General features: G+C 37.3%; 1 protein-coding gene across 9 annotated transcripts in view; it reads right to left on the reverse strand.

Moving 5' to 3' along the window:
* IMMP2L (inner mitochondrial membrane peptidase subunit 2) overlaps positions 1-24,049 on the reverse strand; it is a 998,090-nt gene that overhangs the window by 294,448 nt on the left and 679,593 nt on the right. Inside the window, exon 7 of one of the 9 annotated variants that reach the window (XM_057504671.1) lies at positions 14,820-15,032. The exons of 7 other annotated variants lie outside the window; for them this stretch is intronic. In XM_057504671.1, the coding sequence (XP_057360654.1) occupies positions 14,933-15,032 (100 nt within the window). In that variant the 3' untranslated portion in view covers positions 14,820-14,932. Of the gene's footprint in view, positions 1-14,819; positions 15,033-24,049 lie in introns of those variants that run through there. One more of the 9 variants, XM_057504672.1, reaches the window with a different exon arrangement.

Here is a 24,049-nt window from a genome sequence, read left to right on the forward strand (position 1 = left end):
CTTGATGCTAATATATCAGGCTGCATGATTATTGGTTCAGGAGATGTTCTTAGTCTTTCCACAAATAATACTCCCTGGATAAGGCCTTTGGGCCTGGACTATTTACAAGGCTCACTCTGGCCCCATAGGCTCTTTTGCAATAAAGAGAAAGTTCAGATACTCCTTGGATTTCTATTCCTTATTAATGATGAAAATAAACATAAAAAGCAAAGACAGGAATGGTGTGTATGATAAAGTCCCTTCTCAGGTTGTGAACATTGTTAATTAAGAGAAGAGGGCCACTGGGCTCAAGTGCATCCAGTCTGCAGTTTCGGAGTGAAGAGGCTCAAAGAATAGGGACCACAGATGAAACAGAGCACATGTCTGGGGAGAGGTTCAGAGTACTCCAAATTGTAGGACTGACTTACAGCTCTGGGACTTAGTCACAAGAGCCTCTGTTGAACTTGTGTCCAAATCCAGATATCATGCAATTGCTCATATTGGGTCATTTCTGATTTATGAGATAGCAATGTCATTTGGTTAAACCTCATACAACTGAGGGTAAAAATGGGAGTGGGAAGTAAGAGAAGGCCTGGCTCATACCAACAATTTCTTATTTGCAGAAGTATAAAACCCCTTTCATACTTTATTGCACATCCCGGCAGAAGAGACTTCAATGCTCTCATAGTACATTGGCCTCTTGATCCTCCTTTGGTGAGTCTTGCCTAAGTTTCAACTTAGGATGAATACAAAGCTCCTGCTGATTTCTTCAAGAAATCTAAATAAACCAAACATGTGAATTTAAAAGGCGTAATGAACTTGGGAGTCATATGGAGTGGTGTCCTGTCATCTGAGCAGCCTTCTTTATATCATTAGCCTTTTTAACCCTTTCCTTCCCCTGTTCCTGCTCCTCAATCCCTCTCTTCCCCTCCCTTCTGTTGTGCATATCAGTTCAGCTCTTCCTGGCTCCCTGAAATCCCAACTTCCATGTTATCATCTATTAGGTAGATGGCAAAACAATGTAGCAGGATCTACTCTCCTTAAAATAGCATCTGGGTTATCAATACATGATTCAACACACATTTATGGCATACAAATCTACTAATCTGTGGTCAGCAGTATGCTAGGTGGTAGTAGAGAAGAAAGGCTATAAAACAGTGGCTCCAAGATGCCTCTGGCTGAGAAATACAGTCTAGTTGGGTAGGCAAACATTTCATGATAAAAGCAATACAGTGAAGGGATAGGGAGTAAGTGTTCTGTGCTAGTCTTTTTTCTGAGCCAGACTGACTTGAAAATATAAGACAAGAAAAACATATTTTTACTGAAAATATGCTTCCAGCACACCTTGCTCTAAATGGAACAAGAATTCCAAGCAGTTGTTCTAAAACTAATCCATATAGGTATGCCAATTATGGCTTACACATTTGAATAAGGTAAGCATTGATGGGAGTTTTGATTAAAAAGAAAATTAATTGTTTTTCTGATGGTCACCTAAGACGAAAATACCCTTAAAATATAATATTCAGTTCCTACTAGAAGATGAGATAGCACCCAATGAGATAGAATGGAGATCTGAATATTATGCAATTTTATATGCAAATCACCTTCCTTGAATCTATCAGGAGTTCTAAATATACCACTAAATTTAAGCTTCCAATAGTACAAACTCTACAGCTGATAAAGAGGTTACCAGACCATTTTACTCATAGACATATAAATGACAAGTTGGAAAGATTTAATCCTGAAGAGCAAAGCTTGCATTACTAGATCCTCTAAGCAAAAAATTCTGAATTCTAGAGGTGAAAGAAAGCTTAGAGGAGTGGTTTTCAACACTTGTATATATATATGTAAGAATTATCTGGGAATCTCTTAAAATGCTGGATGCTGGGACATCACCTCTGTCAATTCAGAATTAATTGGCCTGGCATGAGATGTAGCCATTTTTTCAAATTTTTACAGATAGGCTTTGAAGAATTATAGATTCCTGGGCTCCATTCCTGGGCGTTTCCAACTCAGCTGATTTGAAGTCACTTCCAGGAATCTGTGCTTTAAAAAGTGTTCCAAAAGCTTCTAGGTTTGCCCACATTTTAAAAACTATTTATATAAGGCAAATTTGCAGAAAGTAGAGTCAGTTGGTTCTAAAACCATAGTCCATGAGGGTTAAAAAAGTAATATACTGAGGAGAGAATTAACGATGGTGGCATGAGAGGTGAGACAGAGGACTCCTCCTAAAACATCACATAATATGAAAATATAACTAATACAACTAATCCTGAAAGAGTAACAGGAAAGAAGGCTACACCATACTTCATACACCTGGAAAAAAGAATAGACCTCATGGAACAGGTAACGTACCAAAGCCATGACCTGATGGGACCCAAACCCTCCCTGTATCCCAGCTCACTGGCAGGAGGAAGAGAAACGGAGCAGGGAGGGAATGGAGGTCTGGGACTGTTGAAGACCTAGCCCTGGAGATCTGCTCTGGGAGCACTAACCTACATTGCATGGTGCTCTGGTGGTTAGGGGAGTTGGAAAGCTAAGACAGGCAGAATACCTGGAGAGACTGAGATTCCAGCCACTTGTGGATAACAGGGATCCATATCTGGCTGCCTTGTGGCAAAAGAAAGGTGGGCAGTCTGAGACACATCCTAACAGCAAGAGAGCAGCTAAAGGGGCAAGGATTGCACAGAGTTTACTGCTCAGGAGAAAAAACAGGCAGACAAAATTGTCCAGGGGCACTCTGCCCAGCAGGTTGAGAATTTTCACAATATTCAGGTGCTCCAGCCCCCTGGTTGGCTACACAACTCCAAGGCCCCCTTCCATGATATACAGCCTGCTTCACCTTGCTCCCAGCCAGCCCACACCTGGCTTGCAAACAGGCAAACCCTGCCCTGGCCTCAGGATGGCCAGAGGGAAGCTCCACTTACAGCAGCTACAAATGCAAAACAAAGAGGCCTAAACCTGTGTGCTCGGCCCACTGGTTCTTGCAGTGAAGACAGGAATAGCAGCCAGGAAGCAGGGAAAAAGCTCATTCCTCCCCCCAGGCACCAACACCACTCACCTGCGACCCCGACATTGATCCAGGGGCTGAGCAGCTCCAAAGACTAGAGCTTCTGGGTACTAGAGGGTGCCACATATAAATATGAAACGTCAAAGGAACCTGATTCAAAGTGAAATCCTACATACACCAGAAAAAGTCAAATGAAACCAATCTCATGAATCTTCCTGAAAAAGATTTCAAAATAAAAATCATAAAAATGCTCATGTAGCTACAGAAAAATATTCAAGAACTCAGGAATGAATTCCAGTCAGAGATCTAATCATTATGGAACACAGTGTCAGAAATGAAACATACAATGGAAGGTTTCAAAAGCACATTAGATATGGTGGAGGAGATGATAAATGAAATAGAAATTAGACAAGAGAAAAACAAAGAAGCTGAGGCACAGAGAGGAAAAAAGATCTCTAAGAATGAAAGAATATTGAGAGAACTGTGTGACCAATCCAACCGGAACAATATTCGCATTATAGGGATACCAGAAGAAGAAGAGAGAGTAAAAGGGATAGAAAGTGTCTTTGAGGAGGTAATTGCTGAAAACTTCCACAATCTGGGGAAGGAGATAGTCTCTCAGGCCATGGAGGTGCACAGATCTCCCAATACAAGGGACCCAAGGAAGATGACACCAAGACATATAATAATTGAATGGCAAAGATCAAGGATAAGGACAGACTATTAAAAACAGCCAGAGAGAGAAATAAGATCACATGCAAAGGAAAGCCCATCAGGCTATCATCAGACTTCGCAGCAGAAACCTTACAGGCCAGAAGGGAGGGGTATGATGCATTTAATGCAATGAAGCAGAAGGGCCTCGAACCAAGAATACTTTATCTGGCAAGATTATCATTTAAATTTGAAGGAGGGATTAAACAACTTCCAGACAAGCAAAAGCTGAGAGAATTTACCTCCCACAAACTGTCTCTACAGTGTATTTTGGAGGTACTGTTACAGATGGAAGTGTTCCTAAGGTTTAATAGCTGTCATCAGATGTATTGAAACCATAGGAAAGAAAGTGGAACAGTTAATTACTAAGCAAATGCAAAATTAAATCAACTACCCACAAAGACAGTCAAAGGACAGACAAAGAGTAGAGAATATGATACCTAATACATAAAGGATGGAGGAGGAAGAAAAAGGAGGAGAAATTAAACTTTTAGATTGTGTTTGTAATAGCATACTAAGTGAGTTAAGTTAGATTCTAAATAGTAAGAAAATTAACCTTGAACCTTTGGTAACCACGAATATAAGCCTTCAATTGCAATAAGTACATAGCTATCGATTATCACCCTAAATGTAAATTATTTGAATGCACCAATCAAAAGATACAGAGTCATTGAATGGATAAGGCACCATCTATAGCCTGCCTACAAGGGACTCACTTTAAATCCAAAGACATACACAGACTAAAATGAAGGGATAGAAAAAGATATTTCATGCAACTAATAGAGAGAAAAAAGCAGGAGTTGCAGTACTTGCATCAGACAAAATAGTCTTCCAAACAAAGAAAGTCATAAGAGACAAAGAAGGATATTACATAATGATAAAGGGGTCAGTCCAACAAGAGGATATAACCATTATAAATAACTATGCACCCAAAATAGGAGCACCTACATATGTGAAACAAACACTAACAGAATTAAAAGGGGAAATAGAATGCAGTGCATTCATTCTAGGAGACTTCAACACTTCACTCACTCCAAAGGACAGATCAACCAGACAGAAAATAAGTAAAGAAGCAGAGGCACTGAAGAGCACATTAGAACAGATAGACCTAACGACATCTACAGAACTCTACACCTGAAACCAGCAGAATACACATTCTTCTCAAGTGCACTTGGAACATTTTCAATAGATCAGATACTGGGCCACAAAAAGAGCCTCAGTAAGTTAAAAAAGGTTGAAATTTTACCAACCAGCTTCTCAAACCACAAAAGTATGAAATTAGAAATAAATTATGCACAGAAAATGAAAAATCCCACAAACACATGGAGTCTTCACAACATGCTCATAAATAACCAATGGATCAATGAACAAATAAAAACAGAGATCAACGACATATGGTGACAAATGACAATAATAATTCAACACTGCAAAATCTGTGGGACACAGCGATGGCCACGCTAAGAGGGAAGTATACTGCAATACAGGTCTACTTCAGGAAAGAAGAACAACCCCATATGAACAGTCTAAACTCACAATTAATGAAACTAGAAAAAGAAGAACAAATGAGGCCCAAAGTCAGTAGAAGGAGGGACATGTAAACATTAGAGAGGAAATAAATAAAATCAAGAAGAATAAAAAAATAGAAAGAATCAATGAAAGCAAGACCTGGTTCTTCGAGAAAATAAACCCCTAGCCAGACTTATCAAGAAAAAGAGAGAGTCTATACACATAAACAGAATCAGAAATGAGAAAGGAAAAATCACTACAGACACCATAGAAATACAAAGAATTATGAGAGAATAGTATAAAAAATTATATCGTAACAAACTGGATAACCTAGAAGAAATGGACAACTTTCTAGAAAAATACAACCTTCCAAGGCTGCCCCAAAAAGAAACAGAAAATCTGAACAGACTAATTACCAGCAACAAAATAGAACTGGTAATTAAAAAACTACCTAAGAACAAAACACCTGTACCAGTTGGTTTCACTGCTGAATTTTATCAAACATTTAGTGAAGACCTAATACCCACCCTCCATAAAGTTTTCCAAAAAGTAGAAGAGGGAATATTTCCAAACTCATTCTATGAGGTCAGCATCACTCTAATACCAAAACCAGACAAAGACACTCCAAAAAAATAAAATTACATTTCAATATCCCTGATGAACATAGATGCAAAAATACTCAACAAATTAATAGCAAACTGAATTCAAAAATACATCAAAAAGATCATCCATCATGAACAAGTAGGATTTTTTCCAGGGATGTAAGGATGGTACGATATTCAAAAATCCATCAACATCATACACCACAGGAACAAAAAGATTCAACAATATTCAACATCCACTTGTGATAAAAACTCTCAACAAAATGGGTATAAAGGGCAAATACCACAACATAATAAAGTCCATATATGACAAACCCACAGCCAACATTATATTTAACAGTGAGAAGCTGAAAGCTTTTCCTTTAAGATCGGGAACAAGACAAGATGCCCACTCTCTTCACTTTTACTCAATATAGTTCTGGAGGTCCTGGCCATGGCAATCAGATAATACAAATAAATAAAAGTCATCCAGTTTGGTAAGGAAGAAGTTAAACAGCCCCTGTTTGCAGATGACATAATATTGTACATAAAAAACCCTAAAGAATCCACTCCAAAACTACTAGATCAAATATCTGAATTCAGCAAAGTTGCAGGATACAAAATTAATACACAGAAGTCTATTGCATTCTTATACACTAATGATGATGTAGCAGAAACAGAAATCAGGAAAACAATTCCATTCACAATTGCATCAAAAAGAATAAAATACCTAGGAATAAACTTAACCAAGGAAGTGAAAAACTTATACTTTGAAAACTACAAGACACACATGAGAAAAATAAAAGAAGATACCAATAAATGGAAACACATCCCGTGCTCATGGATAGGAAGAATTAATTTTGTTAAAATGAACATCCTGCCTAAAGCAATCTACAGATTCAATGCAATTCCTATTGAAATACCTACAGCATTCTTCAATGAACTAGAAGAAATAGTTCTAAAATTCATCTGGAACTACAAAAGACGCTGAATAGCCAAAGGAACCCTGAGAAGGAAGAATAAAGCTGTGGGGATTATGCTTCCCAACTTCAAGCTCTACTATAAAGCCATAGTAATCAAGACAATTTGGTACTGACACAAGAACAGAACAATAAACCTATGGAACAGACTAGAGAGCCAAGATATAAACCCAACCATATTTGGTCAATTAATATATGATAAAGGAGCCATGGACATACAATGGGGAAATGACAGCCTCTTCAACAACTGGTGTTCGCAAAACTGGACAGCTACAGGTAAAAGAATGAAACTGGATTATTGTTTAACCCCATACACAAAAGTAAACTCGAAGTGGATCAAAGACTTGAATGTAAGTCATGAAACCATAAAACTGTTAGAGACAACCTAGGCAAAAATCTTCTGAATATAAACTTAAGCAAATTCTTCCTGAACACAACTCCTTAAGCAAGGGAGACAAAATTAAAAATGAACACATGGGACTACATGAAAGTAAAAAGCTTCTGTAAGGCAAAAGACACCATCAACAGAAGAAAAGGGCCTTCTACAGTATGGGAGAATATATTTGAAAATGACATATACGACAAGGGGTTAACATCCAAAATATATAAAGAACTCACATGCCTCAACACCCAAAAAGCAAATAATCCAATCAAAAAATGGACAGAGGATATAAAGAGACAATTCTACAAAGAACAAATTCAGATGGCCAGCAGACACATGAAAAGATGCTCCACATCACTAGCCATCAGGGGAATGCAAAGTAAAACTACAGTGAAATATCACCTCACACCAGTAAGGATGGTCAGCATCAAAAAGACTAAGAACAAATGCTGGTGAGGATGCAAAGAAAGAAAGAAAGGGGAACCCTCCTACACTGTTGGTGGGAATGTAAGCTAGTTCAACTGTTGTGGAAAGCAATATGGAGGTTCCTCAAAAAACTAAAAATAGAAATACCATTTAACCCCGGAATCTCACTCCTTGGAATTTACCCAAAGAATACAACTTCTGAGATTCAAAAAGACAAATGCACCCCTATGTTTATCGTAACACTATTTACAATAACCAAGATATGGAAGCAACCTAAGTATTCATCAGTAGATGAATGGATAAAGAAGATGTGGTACATATACACAACGGAATACTACTCAACCATAAGAAGAAAAGAAATCCTACAATTTGCAACAACATGGGTGGAGCTGGAAGATATTATGCTCAATGAAATAAGCCAGGTGGAGAAACACAAGTGCCAAGTGATTTCCGTCATTTGTGGAGTATGAGAACCAAGCAAAACTGAAGGAACAAAACAGCAGCAGACTCAGACTCCAAGAAGGGAATCATGGTTACCAGAGGGGAGAGGTGTGGGAGGGCGGGTGGGGAGGGAGGGAGAAGGGGATTGAGAGGTATTATGTTTAGTACACATGGTGTGGGGAGGTCACAGGGAAGACAGTGTAGCACAGAGAAGGCAAACTGTGAATCTGTGGCATCTTGCTACACTGATGGACAATGACTGTAGATAGACATGGGTGGGAACATGGGTAAATGTAGTAACCACATTGTTTTTTCATGTGAAACCTTTGTAAGAGTGTATATCAATAATACCTTAACAAAAAAATAAATAAAAATAAATAAAAGCTCTGTTCTACTGTCTGGCTATCTCAGTCAGTACAGCATGAGACTCTTAAAAAATGTATATATATATACTGAGACTCCTTGTGCTGTGGGGCAATCACTGCCCTTGGGCCCCAAAGACCTTATGATTTCCTGTACTACCTGGAAAGTAATGCTGACACTATGAAGCAGTGAGTCAACTACCTCTTTCTGAACCATCTCCCCTAAAAAGCTGACGAAATGACTTCGACTCTGTCCCATTTAAGGGAAGACACTATTTCCCCCTAGAAAAGCATACCTACAATAATCAACCATATAAGCAGTCATTAGAATATAGCTCAGTGGTTTACTTTAAATAAAATGTAAAGGCATCTCATAGCACTCATTATATCAACAATAAAAGAACCTAGTAGCCTGTTACAAAAGCTGCTCTGTGATGCCCCAAAGCACAAGGGCAGCAAAAGAGGTCTTACATAGAGAAGATCACTGAGGGTTCCTACACAGACATGCAACAGAGGAGAACACTGCCTAATCTTGTTGAAAGGTGAAACAGATCCTGACATTATAAACCCATGTGAGCAAGGCAGTAGAGCTACATTTTAAGTTCACCATTGGCCCAAAATATCCTTATCTGGAAATAAGGGAGATCTAATTTCAGAAATATCACAGCAGGGTAATCATTAAAAAAGTTAAATCATTAAAAATGTCATATGCATAGTTTGGTGGTTATTCATTGGAAGTCACAAAATTATAGAATCTCAGCAATAAAAAGTTCTTTAGAGAACTTATTCAAACATTCATCTCTCTAACAGAACAAAAAACGACTGCAGTGAAGTTTACAGATTTCCAATGAGCATCATCTGATCAAACTAGACTAAGGTTAAGGTAGCCCGGTATTCGTTCATTAGAGAGCTATGTCAATTTGGGCAAGTCCTATAACTCTCAGGTCTCAGTTTCCTCATCTGTGACATAAGTGAACTGAACACAATCTCTGACATTCTGCCATCCAGGTTTGTGCATGTATATCATTCTATTTTAGTAAATTAGCAACCAAACAAAGAAAATGAACGTCTTTAGATGTGTGGGCCTGCTCAGCAGGCTTCCTATAGGAGCTTGACATCCAGGTGAAACTTACCTGACTATCAGCAAATGCCTCACGGGTCATGAGAAAGAGAAACCAAAAGAGTATATTTAGATTACTAGTTGGTTCAGGAAAAAAAAGTGAATTTAGAAAGTCTTTATAAGTAATATGCTTATAAGTGGCATTGTAATCATTACTGCATCACATGCTGACAGCATACTACATGAAGGAAGCCGGCCTGAGAAAATACTTCAGGGACCAATCAGCACGGCTGACATTCATCTAGGATGACAGAGGAATGGCTACTATGGAAAGCTGTGTTCAACACGATCAGTGATAATACTGTCTTTAAAATGGAAATCAGAACCTAAAGTATATTTTAGGTTGATTGCATCTCTCGGAGGAGTGGTTTGTGCATTTCTCATCTCTGGCATAAGTAAAAACATTTCATTTTATCCAGAAACCTACTGGGGGAAACATCCCATTTCCACAGATATTCTGTTGATGACAGTATTATGGCTACATAATATATCAAATGAAGTGCCACAAGATAACATGCCATACAATTTACGTTGCTTAGCATAATTTGTTTCTAAATTTTTATTTATTCTCAGTTACTGTGACTTTCTAGAGAAACTACTGATGTTCTTCAATATCTTCTTATTCTTTGGTGGCCTTTTGAATGAACAGTGCCTGTAAACCTCCCGCTTAACACAAGCAAAAGAGACCTTTCAGTTATGATTATGTAATAGTTTGAAATTCTTATAATTATGTTAATGTATTTAAGCCTACAGTCAATGCTTAATTTATGGCTCATGGTTCTATTTAGAGAATAAAGCAGGACACTTATTGTTGAATGACAAACATGAGGTTTAAACTTGTGAATAATTTAAATAAATCACAATTTGGTTTTATTTACTGTATTTATTCCCAGCAGGCTTAAACACCTTCATACTTTCAAAGTTTTGCCCTACATGCCCTTCCTATTGAGAAGGTAAAAATCTAAATCTAAAAAGCATTCCTTCACAGAATCCATGCACATAAAACACAAAGGAAAACCATGAACTCAATTCAGTAACTGAATTCATCTGCAAGTTTCTTGGGATCTGATGGTGTGTGAACACATTCTAATTCATTAGGCTCTTTTGTTTCTCCTCCTTCACAAAACTATGAGTGTACTGTTGAGCTCAATTTTTGGCTGAAATGGCACAGCTATCCTTTAGCAATTAAAAAAAATCATAAATAACATGGTTAAGAGAATTAAAGATAGGCTCAAAAACACCACAACTGAATATTAAGTCTTGTTTTGGTATACAGAATGTGTTAGTAACCAAATAATTTTTTAAGAACAAGTGAGTTGCTCTGGATTATTTCTGGGGCATACATAACAAATTCTAGTTCCGAAGTTTAAGTTCATTGTTTATTTTCATCAGTGAATTACATTTCATTCAAGAGTTAAGTTTCTTGCAATAAATATTAACATAAAGTGAGAAAATCTTATAATTTTCCAACTGACTAGTAATCCCTGACATCCAAATGCTAAACTTAAGTTGTAGAATAACTCATTGGAACTATGCAATAGCAGTGTCAAGATTTACACCAAATACACTGGATGTGTTTTAAAAATTAATATTAAGCTGCTTTGCTTTGCTTAATTGGCTTTCTTCTTCATTTACAAAGCGTATCTGTCTGGTTTTATGAACTTGGTCTCCAGCCCCCTTTCCTACAAACCTGTTTTAATTAAAGTTTAACAGCTGTGTACGCTTTAGAAACAGCAGAATGATTTTTCTCTCTTGAAATACTTAATCCTTTCTTAAAATATGATCCTTGTGAATATATATTTAAATGTCAATGGACGAGGAATACTGGGCCATCAGCAAACCACTGACAGCTAAGGCCACCAGCACTGCGAATTCAGGATGGCAATTCCCCAACTAGGAAATCCAAGGCCACAATGGGGCCCAAGCAGATTTTTGTTCTCAAAAAAAAAAAAAAAAAGATAGCCACATAAACTAATAAAAGAGTAAATAGAAAGTTAAATAAATAAACAGAAGGATCAATACTATAAAAGTAAAATTTTGTGGGATTTGTAAGATTTCTGGATAGTACTATATACATCCAACATCCTGTTCAGTGTTACTGCTTTATCATCATACATGCAAATATTTATCTACTAAGTAATTATATATCTGTATATGTGTACATGCATGTAATGTGTGTGTGTATGTGTGTGTGTTTACACTAACATTTCTGAAATGATAAAAAGAATTAAAGGGCAAATTAAAGGGCAAAAAAATGTATGTGAATTGCATACAGTTTCACACTGTTCCAACTCCAGCTTTCTCTTGCAGTACCTACCTCCCCACTGTGCAGGAAAGTATGGAGTTTTAAGCCCTTTTGATAGTTCCTTGAAAAAAGAGTCTCCAACTTAACCTTACATTCCCATTGTGCTTTGTGTGTGGTACATGCTCAGTTAATGTGTGCTAAATAAGCACATTGATTCAAGAGAAAACCAATATTCATTTTCAAGAGAACAACTCTGGAAGAGGCTTTGGTAGAGTTCACTGTTGTTGAAAATATTTATTGCCTACTCCTGAGGGAGAGTTATACATACCCACCCTATTGATATCAGGCTTGGCCATATGACTTGTTTTGGCCAATGACATGTGAGTGAAAATGATAATGTGCCTCTTCCAAATAAAGCGTTAAGATCCTTCCATGGTTCCACTATGCTTCCTTTTCCATCTTCCCTGCAGCCATTAATATCCTGTCAGCCAGAATCCCTGACAGAGGAAATCATGAAGCAGAAGTTCATGCAGCCCAAGACAAACACATAGTACAGTGAGAAACAAGCCTCTGTTACAATTAGCCACTGAGCTTTGGGGGAAGTTTGTTCTCACAGAATAAGTTAGCATAAGCTGACTGGCACAGGGCCCGTTTAAGCCTTTTCAATTATAAACAAGCATATCCTCATCCCCTTCGCTATGTGGGACAATCCCTGCAGCATTTATGCTGCTGGAGAGAGCAAAGGCAGACAGATGGCTGAGACTCATGTTCTCTACCACTTACTTTCCTTAACCTTCAGCAACATGAAAAACTAACATTTAGTAAATCAGAGAGTTTGCATTTTTAAAGATAAGGAGTTTGGACTGATACTAATTAGACTAAGTTGAAATATTTCCAGACTAAATGAAATCATTTCACAGAGCGATATTCAGGATTGACGTTTTATAAATATTGCACAGAGCTTTCTGCAGTCATTAAGTTCGCCAAATACTTATCGAGCTTACTCTCAATATGCTAGATTTCATAAAGCAGGACTGTGCTAGATGGTGGGTTACAGAAAAGTATCTTTGCTCTTCACTCAAAGAGCTCACAGGTACAAAGACACATGTACAACAGGCTCCAATACAATGAGCTACATTTCATACCTATAGGATCAATAAAGTACTATGGAAAAAGAAGAGGACAATCATTTCCATCAGGGTAAAGATACAGGATTTGTTAGATGGGGGTGGGAGTGGGGGTGAAGTGTCTGCCATCCATAGGAAAAAATGAGCAGATACAGAGAAGCATGAAAGTATTTTTTAATCTAGAACAACACAGCTGTAGCTGTCTAGTGAGTATGTGTGTGTATGTACAGGCACATGGATGTAAGAGGGAGCAATATAGGGTAAGAATGTGAAAGTGAAAAACTACCTATGCTGACTAGTAAATGTTAGGATAGGGTAAACTAGGACAAGAAAATCCCAGCCACAGAAGGTTTTAAAAAAAGAGATGGCTGAACTGAATCCTTGACTTATACACACATATGCATTTATACACGTGTGTGCGTATGTGTGTACATACATATGTATTACACATATGTGTGTGTGTATATGAAATAGAGAGGTTCCTTCCTCAAGGTAAAACCCAACAATATTAAAGACATACAGAAAAAAAAAATTCCCTTATCCTCCTAAACTTCAAGCCCTCTAGTTCCTTTTCTCAAAAAGCAAAAGTTACACATTTACTAATATCTACTTACCAGCTTTGCAAAGAAAAGTGGGAGTGAACTCCTAGAAAAAAAATCATGGGTGGAAGTAGTGGTCCAGATGTAATGTCTGATAGTTTATTCATATATAAACATATATATGTGTGTGTGTATGCATATAGATCTATCCTTTTCTTTTTAAATGTTCCAGAGTTCTACTTTGTGAATGTACTGCAATGTTCTTAACTGTATGGATGTATATTTAGAAGGTTCCAGTTTTTTGCTATTGCAAACAATGCTGCAGATAACTCCTTTGTACATACTCCTTTGCATTCATATGCAAGTCTATCCACCACAGAAGCTCCTAGAAATGGAAGACTTAGCGAAACAAAAGATAAAACCAAAGGAACAAGACAAGAGGAAGTGTGCTTCCTGTAATGGAGGCGGAAGGTGCATAACTGCAAAGAAACTGCCAACTATCAGTGTGGTTAGAACACAGTGGGAGAACACAGCTGGAGAGGCAACTTGGGGCCAGATCATGAGAAGTTGTATGTACCAGGCTACTGAACGTGGGGAGCATAATGGGATTAATATTTTAAAAAATCATTCTTGCAGAAGTGTGGAGTATGGATTGGTGAGCATATGAACGGGAAATCATTTAGGATACAGACACAGTCATCCAGAGAGGAGACAATGAGGGCCTGGTAGCCCATCCAGCTTGGCACTGTGAAAGAAAGTTCTCCCTTGCTTTCCTCTTGCACTTTCTTTTTTTTGGAGACTTCCCAGATCAATGCCTAGGATGAATCATAGTAAAGTAATAACTGTAGGGAATGACCCAAAATGGGATCCCCCCCCTCTACCCCAGAATGGGAAAACATCCTTCCTGGAGTTAATCCTTCTACAAAAATGTAGGTACTGACTGCTTCTCTCTTTTCCTCAGAATAAATAACCATCATAGAATCTGTTGGGAATCATTTAGTCCAAAGGTCCTCAGATTTATTCTGTGATGCCTTCCATTTTCCTACAACTGTGAGATCATAGAGGTTACGAATAAAGTGGGAGCAAACTCCTAAAAGAATGACTAGGGAGGATGTAGTAGTCAGGATTTAACACTCTCATTAAAATTCCTGAAGGGAATAGGGGGACATGACACCACTGTGCATGATTCCCCACCAAAAACTCCCAACCCAAATCCCAGCATTGGAAGTTTAAGCTTAGGCAGGGAAGCAGTGGCTGTGAAACTGAAGAAGACTTTGAGACGGATGATCTTATGGGAACACAGCATCATTTTATTCCTGATTAGACTGAAATACAAACAGGTTAAACTACTCAGCTCAAGTTCAAAACAGTTAATTGGTGAGAGACCAAATACTAGAACATTTTCTCAAATTTCACCATACATCAGAATCACCTGCAGGGCTCATTAAAACATAGGTTCCTGGGTCCCAGCCACGGAGTCTAGGATTCGGTATAGAGGGCGTGCGAATCGAGAATTTGCATTTCTAACAAGCTCCTGAGAGATATTGCTCTGTAGTCTGGAGATCACACAATGAGAAACATTCTACTGGAACAGTGCCACCCTCCATATGGTAGCTATGTTGCCTGTAAGATATACATAGACATATATATGGTCTTCTATAATAAAATATTTCTTGATCATTTTGATGTTAAAATATTGAGAAAACCATGTTACAAACTTTATATTCCCATTTCTCTATATTTGCAAAAGTCATAGATTAGCATTATACACTAATAGCATCAACTCAGAATGGATAAATGTATGAAAATTAGATCAATGAATTCAATTTCTGAAGTTCTGCTTGAGAACTTTAACCATCAGTACTAAGATTAAATGACTTTAAAAAAACTTCCTTAAATAACCTATAGGAATTAATATAACTCAAAGGTAAATCACAAACTGGAAATATATTTGACTTAAATATGAGAAGGAGTTAACATACATAATTCCTGGGTCCCATATTTGAATTGATTAGAAAACATACAACACAATTTAAAAATGAGCAATTCTGGAACAGACAGTTCTTAGAAAAGAAAATGAAAGGTTAATAAATGTATAAGATATTTATCCTTATTCACAATAACAATATAAATGAAAACAATAACATTTTTATTTACCTTTCATATTAGCAAAGACTAAAATGACGTTGACACTCATTGCTGACTCAATACACAGTGAAATTTTCATGCATTTCTGTAAATGTGACAAGTGAAACTTTCATACAAGTTTCATTATCATATTCTCTTTGATTTCTTCCACTTTATTGCTGAGGATGTTGCAAGTTTTAATTTTTAAAAAGCTTTATTTTTCGAAAGTCATGTAAGAATACCAGAGCTCAGAAATATTATAAAGTTAGGAGTCATTTCAATTTCTTTCATACAGTAAGCATTCTCTTGATTTTAATGACAGCTGCATTAGATTTAGAATATAGGCTTGATTTACATAACCCCCCCAAGGATGGCACCAGAAATCCATTAACGGTTACCTTTCTTTCCCATACATACACCAAATTCTAATTCTTTCATTCATTTCCTCTTCTATTATCATATTCCATGCTTCTGTAAAGCTTACTGCTTATAGTTTCATCTCAAACAGAAAATCTGTCAGTTTGGCTTTCCATCCTACTAAACTCCATTCTGTTCTATGTTACTTGCTTCTCTTCATGTTATAGTACAAGATTAAATAGTCATTTACTTCTTGATGTATGTAAAATTGAAATCCAGACTCCAGAAATGTTCCTTGAAAGTATCAGTATACCAAGAGATGCAGCGGTGTGCCAAGTGGTGTTTATCACATCCTGCTCGGGCTGCATATTGAAACCAGGTATGGCATAGTGGTCAGGGAGAATTTATTTGTATAATAAGAAAAGTAGAAAATCTCTTTAGTTCCTAGGTGCCCATATGCAGAAGCCTAAAGTTAATGACTTGCTACTCATCATACCCCGAATATGTAACTTTCATCAGACAATTTACTCTTCTGAAAGAAAATATCAATAATAATGAAAGAAATTTAATTATTTTCACTCAGATTTTTATTTGAATCACAACTACAAGAATGATCGATTTCAAAATCTTATTAGTTCTGCTAGCATGAATTATGCAGATTCTCATGGAGCATCACTTTGCAGGAAAAAACTGGGGAGACCCTTTTTCTTAAATGAAGGATTTGCAATTAATGTTTCTTTCAACAAACATTTTCCAATTCTATAGAACTGCAAACCTATACTTTATTTTCAAAATCAATACTTTAAATATGGGAATAATTAGTGCTTGTGTCTAAGTAAAACACTATTACACTCATAGATATCCCTCATAATAATTAAGTAACATTTGAATATTGTCCATAACACAATAAATGAATTGAGGAATTAAATTACTTAAAAAAGAAAAAAAACATCTTCTAGGTTATTAGATCCTTCTTCTCTATACTATTGGTTTGGTCCAGCACAAGAAGACTGAGCTAAAATAACACCCAAAGCATAACCGGAGTTCTAATGTTGGGCTTTTAAGAGGAGCTATACATAACATGGGTAATATCTGATACAGAATTTTCCCCACTAAAGGTCTATTCCTTTTGTATTAAGAAGGAATTATTTGGGCAATGAAATTAATTGTACCCTGTTATATGCATTGTGGCTGCTTGCTCTGCAGGATTCTTCTAGTAAAATAGCTCTTCCCCATCCAGGTCAAAACAAATACCTTCACTGTCCAGGTGTACCCATGTGGCTTCTAGTAATTCAGCAAAGATCTTAGAGTAGCAGCGCAACAGTTTCTCTCCCAGTGTCCACTGCCTCAACCAATATATAACTGAAGAACCCATGGCTTTCAGGCCAATTCTTCTGTTCTATTTAAACTATTGGCCAGGACTAGATATAAGTTTAGTAGTTTCTACTGATTTCTAAGTTAAAAGAATGGAAGTAGATAATATAGACCAGGGATTAACAAACTATGGCCCATGGGCCAAATCTAGTCCAATAACTGTTTTTGTAATTAAAGTTTTATTGGAAAATTCATTTTATGCATCACTGATAGTTGCTTTCATGCTATAATACCAGAGTTGAATAGTTTTGTCAGAGAGAGAATGGTCTGTAAAGCCAAAACCATGTACTATCTGGCCTTTCACAGAAAAAGTATACTGACTCCTGCTACAGATATAATGAGGAACAAACATCAGAAAGAACTGTAAATGGAATATCTTGTCAACAGGTAACAGCGTGCAGGGGAAAGCAGTTCAAGGTCCCAAAGATACAGTAGCCAGAATTTGAGTACTTAAGTGGAAAGTTTTAAAACTGTTTCTTCCAACTTCAGGATTCACAAAATATGGAATTACACTTTAACCTAGCAGTACAATCAAATTATTTCAACAATGACCAAAAAAATTTGATAATCTAAAATGTTTAAACTCTGCTTTCTGCTAAACTCTTGGGAAGCCAAATAGAAAATTGGTTAAGTATGATAAAATTTACAATCTCTTTATCTATATATTTATCTGCCTTATTTGGTCTTTAAAAGAACCCTGAAAATAAAGATATTAAAAAAAGAAAACCTCAGAGAGAGGTCAATAATTTTCCCAAGGACACACAGCTTGTAAGGAACAGAACTAGAATTGAATCTGTCATCTTATTCTGTATAACACTCCCACTATATCATGCTACCCCTTAATTCCCTTGGACATCTAAAAATACAAACTTTTATACCAAGAAATATTATAAAAATGTAATAGCATCTATAACTAATTAAGTCAATACCTTAAACACATCTGCTCCCTGCATGAAATTCTTGCTCCAAAGATTTTAAGAGAAAAACAGTGGTCAATGTTAGGTTTAAACAAGGTTAACTGAAATTGCACAAAAATAAAAGAGCTATCTGTTCCTTAATTATTAAGTAATTATTCAGGTTGAAATATTCTTGAATCTTTCTGGCATGCTCCTTAAGCTTAGTTAAAAAGATATTTTAAGACACTCTTTTTACCTTCCTACTGAGATAATTATACATATATGTCTTTTCAAAATATTTGACAGACTTACATTACTGTGAGAAGAGAAAAAAATAAAAATCAATATTTAGTTCAAAGAAGTGTACAAAAGTTTCTCTATATTTTTACTTGGAGTTCACAATTTCATAAAATTATACTACTAAGAGCTATAATTCAGCAGCAATGATAGCTAATGTACTAATTCACTAGCCAGTACAGGGTGATGTGCTTCCTGCTAGAAAATATCAGACTCCAAAAGAACACTTCACATACCTATCTGCACTGGGGAGGCAGGGGAGGCTCATGGCAGAACTGAGGAGTCAAGTCCCAAAGCCAGATCAAGATGAGAAAAGGAGCTTAGTGAAAAGAATCAAAGTTAGAAACTGACTAACAAGACTACTGTCTTTTAGAGAAAAGTAACATGTGGAGGAGGATGGAGCCACCACACCAGAGCATCCGCCAGGCTCCCTGCTGCAGAGCTTTTTCCTAAGGGAGTTAAGCCAATGGGTTTTCTACCTAAGCACCCCAGTTATTTCAGTCCATGGACTATCTAGACAGGACATGATAGTTCTAATAACTCCTTTAGATATGGTGAGTTGATGAAGAATATAAAATAATGAGATTATTATTTAATATTCATTTTTGTGATTATGCCTTTCATTTTCTATAAATGGTTTTGACTAGGTCACATATCATTATGCCCAATAATAATATGCCCATGGAATCTTTGTGTATGTTACTCTTAGAACTGTTACTTATTATTTAGGACTTATAAAATAAACAATTCTGGAATTGCCATGTTTTCAAATACCTACCTAGTATAGGTATGCAAGTATTTAGTAAAACATAGGTATACCTGCATAACATACACACTGGGAAACAAAAATCCTTATAGATAGATGTCATGTATATATTTTTTCTTTATGGAATATTCAAAGAAAAACTCAAGTGTTTTTCTAATCCTTTCAATTTCTTACTATGATATACAGATTAAGATACATACAGATATTCCTCTGGAACTGTGACTTGAATGAGAGAAAAGGGGACTTATCTTTTTAACTTTTTATGTTCCAGTATTATCTATGTTTTCCTAAATTATACAAAGCCTGTATATTTTATGATTAAGGAGGTGGCTGTAGATCTCCTTTCCATCTCAAACGTTAACCCAGAAGTTATCTCTACTATAGCTCAGCTCCTCGGGCCAACCAAATGCTCTTCCTCCTAAACTCCAGGACTTCTGGCAGCCTCCACCGTGGTGATTTTCCTGTCATACTGTATTTCTTCGTTGCTTTTGTGGTCTGTCCAACAGCCGGTAAACTGCAGAGGGAAAGAACTATCTCTGTCTTTTAATATTTATAACCTCAGAATCTCACACAGTGTCTAGTACATAATAAATACTCCAAGCACTCAACAAGTAATGATTCAACCTTAATGGCTACTACTACCACTGTCTGATATTTACTGAACACATACTTACTTAGGTGCCAAGCACTGTGCTAACCAAATCTTATCCATTATTTCCTGTAATCATCAAGAAAACTCTATGGAGTATGTATTATTATAATTTCTACTTTACAGATGAGGAAAATTAAGTTTAGAGAATTAAGAAATTAGGCAGTGTAACAAAATAAGTGGCAAAGCTGGGTTTCCAAGCAAGGCAGTCTAAATGCATAGTTTGTCTTCATGATCACTACAATGACTATGCATGAATTAATAAATAGAGAGGATGTTCACATCTAAAGAAGAATCCTATTCCATAGACAGGTAAACTAAGGTAGAGAGTGAACCAGAGAAATCACAGATGGGGGTGGGGAGAGACCCACAATGAAAGCTGTTACCATTATTGGAAAAAGCAGTTCAGTCTACAAAGTCTAGTGACTTCCAGTAACTGTCACACCCTCCTAGATGAAAGTCCACCCACTGTATTTACTGAAATGCCTCTGGAAACCTCCCTACATTGTTCACTTGGTTAATAAATAATTCTGACTTTCCAAATCAAGATCAACATTTCTAAATACAAACTTAAGGTGACTATCTCTCTGATGGTTAGAAAGAAATACTTATTACTAAGGCATACAGTTTTTATTAGTAATTCTATTTCTGTTCTCTGATACAGAGTAGTGTGATAAATAATCACCTATAACTCCATAAAAGAAAGATTTCCAAAAAGGCATGGCTTACCTACCAATCTATAATTCTTTAGTAAGAAAGAATTATCATTCTTCAGCAAGAAGAGGGTAAGAGTGTCCGGAATATATTAATAATTTCTCAAGTAGATATCAAAGGAAAACTGATGATTTTTCACAAATGCTTCCAATTTAGTGGTAACTGAATGATTGGACAGACCTTGGGACACTTAATTTCACACTCAACCTCTCTTCTATTAAAAAATAACATTGGTCAGACCCTAAGTACTAAACAAAGATGTGCCATGCCTTTTTGATTTGGACAAATTTAGGGTTCAAATTAAACCAGGCTAAAGGGCATTGGAGATTTCTGACAGCCTTCTGTTCAAGTGAGCAAGAGCTAAGGCTCTGTATTCAAATGTCTTCCTGTCCTCTAAAGTGATCACCTCCCTGGCTCCCATTTGAGAACTATAAAATAAAACAATCAGCTTCCATGAGCTATAACATTCTATTTGGTAGTCTTTATCAGGGTCCTGGACACAAGTTTCTTTCTCATTCTGTCCTTCCTTTTTGCACAGAATACATTCCTAATTCCCAAACTACCAAAAATGTCATAAATCAGTGCATGGTTTTCAAAGGGAGCTATCTAGACACATTAGGTTTCAATTATTCAGAGCTACTGCATCAATCGTTAAAAAAAGAAGTTATTAAACAAGCATCACTTTTAGTTTTACTGGGGAAAACTCAATTTAGTTCTGTTTTTCTTCCTATAAAGCCTCATCATTTCCTGGAATATAATATGATTCAACCATCTGTGATAGGCTAATATTGATTTCTGTATCTTCAATACCACATTTAAAATCAACAAGCTTAAAAATGTTTAATTTCTAATAATTCAGTGGAATTTTCTCTTTTTTGCTAATACCAGAAAGTTATTTTTAATAAGCTGTCTTGGCATTTTACAATATAGTCTCTAGACTTGAAGAGGAATTATCATTTAAATATACTGCAGCGAGAAAAGTCTCATGATTCTTTGCCTCAGACTACTCTGCAATACCAACATTTGGTAGAGAAAGTCTGGCACTGTACTTCCTAGCATAAAAAATGACAGCGTTCTGAGCAGAACATGCCTCTCCACAATGCCACTGACCCTGCTCGACTTAATTCCTTTCTGGAGCCAGGAAGTGATTCTGTTTTCTATGAACACTTCTTGGAATTCTCCTGAGCAAGGACGTCCACGAACTACACAAAATCAAATTAAGTGAAGCGAATTATAAAGTAGATTGCATTTCACTGTCAGGGTGACCATTTGTTACAGTTTGCCTTGGCAGTCCAATTTATGTTGATTATTCCAATGTAATAACTAGAATCACCTCCTTTCACTCTCAAAAGTGTCTTTGTTTAGGTGATAAATTATATGGTTACCCTCTTCATTGGGGACTAAAAAGACTATTCACTTATTTCACTGAGGGTCACTACATGAAACCCCAGATTCCAAATGTCTGTTAAGTGCATTTCATTGAGTAAAAGGAGAAATGAGGCGAGGCTTCATTTCTGACTGGGTGGAGAAAATCTGTGAAACAGAAATATTTGTGTCCCAATAAAAAATGGTGATGCCTTAGACATTTCAGTTGTGGTTGACTACTACTGACGTGCTGCAGCTTAATGCTTTGTATTCATTTTATCCTTTCCTTAAACAGTGTTTCTGTGTAAGTCATAACAAGAAAGAAGCAGAAAGATGGTTTCTTTAATAAGAAAAAACAAATAAGTATGAAAAATATTTTGGTAGAACTAATAGGTCTGTCTAAATATTACTTTCATTAGCTTCTTAACTGTTCATAAAAAGTAAATGGTATAGATAAGCATACCCATTTGGGTTAACATTATGAAAATGACTACATTCCTAGTTAAGTTATCCACAGAATCAAAAAATCATCTTGTGATTTTAATCAACGTTAAAATCAAAAGTCTCTTACAATCTCAGGAGTAGTTGGTCAAATTCTGTGAACAGTACTTCAGCTCTGCTTTTCACCTTGTCAGTGTAATTATGACTGTGATTATAAATAATGTGACTACTTTTATGAGTCACTCTGAAAATATAAAATCAAAGTAGTCATCATTCATGTCATAAACAAGGACACTTAACTACTTTTAGAAGCTAGATGTTATTTTCTCAAGAGAAAAATACTTTGACCAGTTATTTGTGTCAGAATGCCTCCCTTTTATCTGTTCTCCACACAACAGAGCGAGCCTTTATGAATGCAAATCAGAGCATATCACTCATGGCTGAAAAATCTCCACTGGCTTGCCATCCCACTAAAATAAATTCCGAAGTCCTTACTATACCCACAAGGCTCTGCAAGCTCTTATATCTAAGATTCTACCTCAACAGTCCTCCTTCAGTAAGGTTCAACATGCTGGATTCTTGCAATTCCTTAAATTCACTTAATATGTATTGATTTCAGGTTCGCTTTTGTTATTCCTTTGGTCTGAACTGTTCTTCCTCCTGATACTAATGTGATACTCTTCCTCCCTCCGGTAAGTTAGGAATCTGCTCAAATATCTTCTTATTAGAAAGGTTTATAGTGAACACCTTACCTAAAATAGTAGTTGAAGGGCCCCCACCGATAAGACGGCGAACTTCCTGCTTCTCTTCTGGGTCCTCGGTTACCGCCGGCGCCACCTGAAGCCCATCACCCCCCGCCCCCCTCCCTAATCCCAGCACCTAGCCAATAGCCACCAGCCCCGTAGAAGTGACACCACAATCACCCCATGCCCCTTCCTATATAACCCAGCACCTTTCCCTAATAAAGCGGAATTCTCTGGTGAATTGCTGCTGTGTGTCGCTCCCTTCCTTTCATTGGTGCCGAAACCCGGGAGATGGGACACCCCAACTGGGCCCCGTCTTCCCCTGACACCAGCAGCAGCTTGCCCTCGTCCTCTTTTTCCGGTGCTGGCTCATCACACTCACCACTCCTCTTTGGCCTTTGGGTAAGTTTTCCCCGGAGTGGGCCGCTCTTCCCTGAGCTATCGCAGTGCCATTGACTGTGATCGTCCGGCAAGGCCCTGACGCTCAGGGACGAGGAGGGAACTCTCCCTGCCTTAGGCCTTCATGGCTGCGGCGGACCCTCAGGCCCCTCCTCCAACAGCCATAAACGAGGTGACTCCTTTGTGGATGAGAACGCTCCCTTCCCCTCCCCTCCTCCTTCCGTTCCTTCCGCCGAAAATTCCTAGTACTAGGTTCCTCGTGACTCCGGCACTCTGCCTTCTTAGAGAAGTCTGGGTGACGACCCACACTTCCTAAGAAACCGACTCGTATACGAGTTTCCGCAGACCACCAAGGATCATGGGGACGCCCTTTGTCTCTTTGCGCTCTGCTCCCAGTCCGAGGATCTCCGTTCGTCTTCCCCTGTTTGTCTCCTTCTCTGTCCTTTAGCCATGGGAGCCTCCTCATCCCTCCCTGAAAGTTCACCTCTTGAATGCCTGCTCAAGCATCTAGC

Source organism: Manis pentadactyla, chromosome 7, assembly GCF_030020395.1.
Source record: "Manis pentadactyla isolate mManPen7 chromosome 7, mManPen7.hap1, whole genome shotgun sequence".
Classification (NCBI taxonomy): Eukaryota; Metazoa; Chordata; class Mammalia; order Pholidota; family Manidae; genus Manis; species Manis pentadactyla.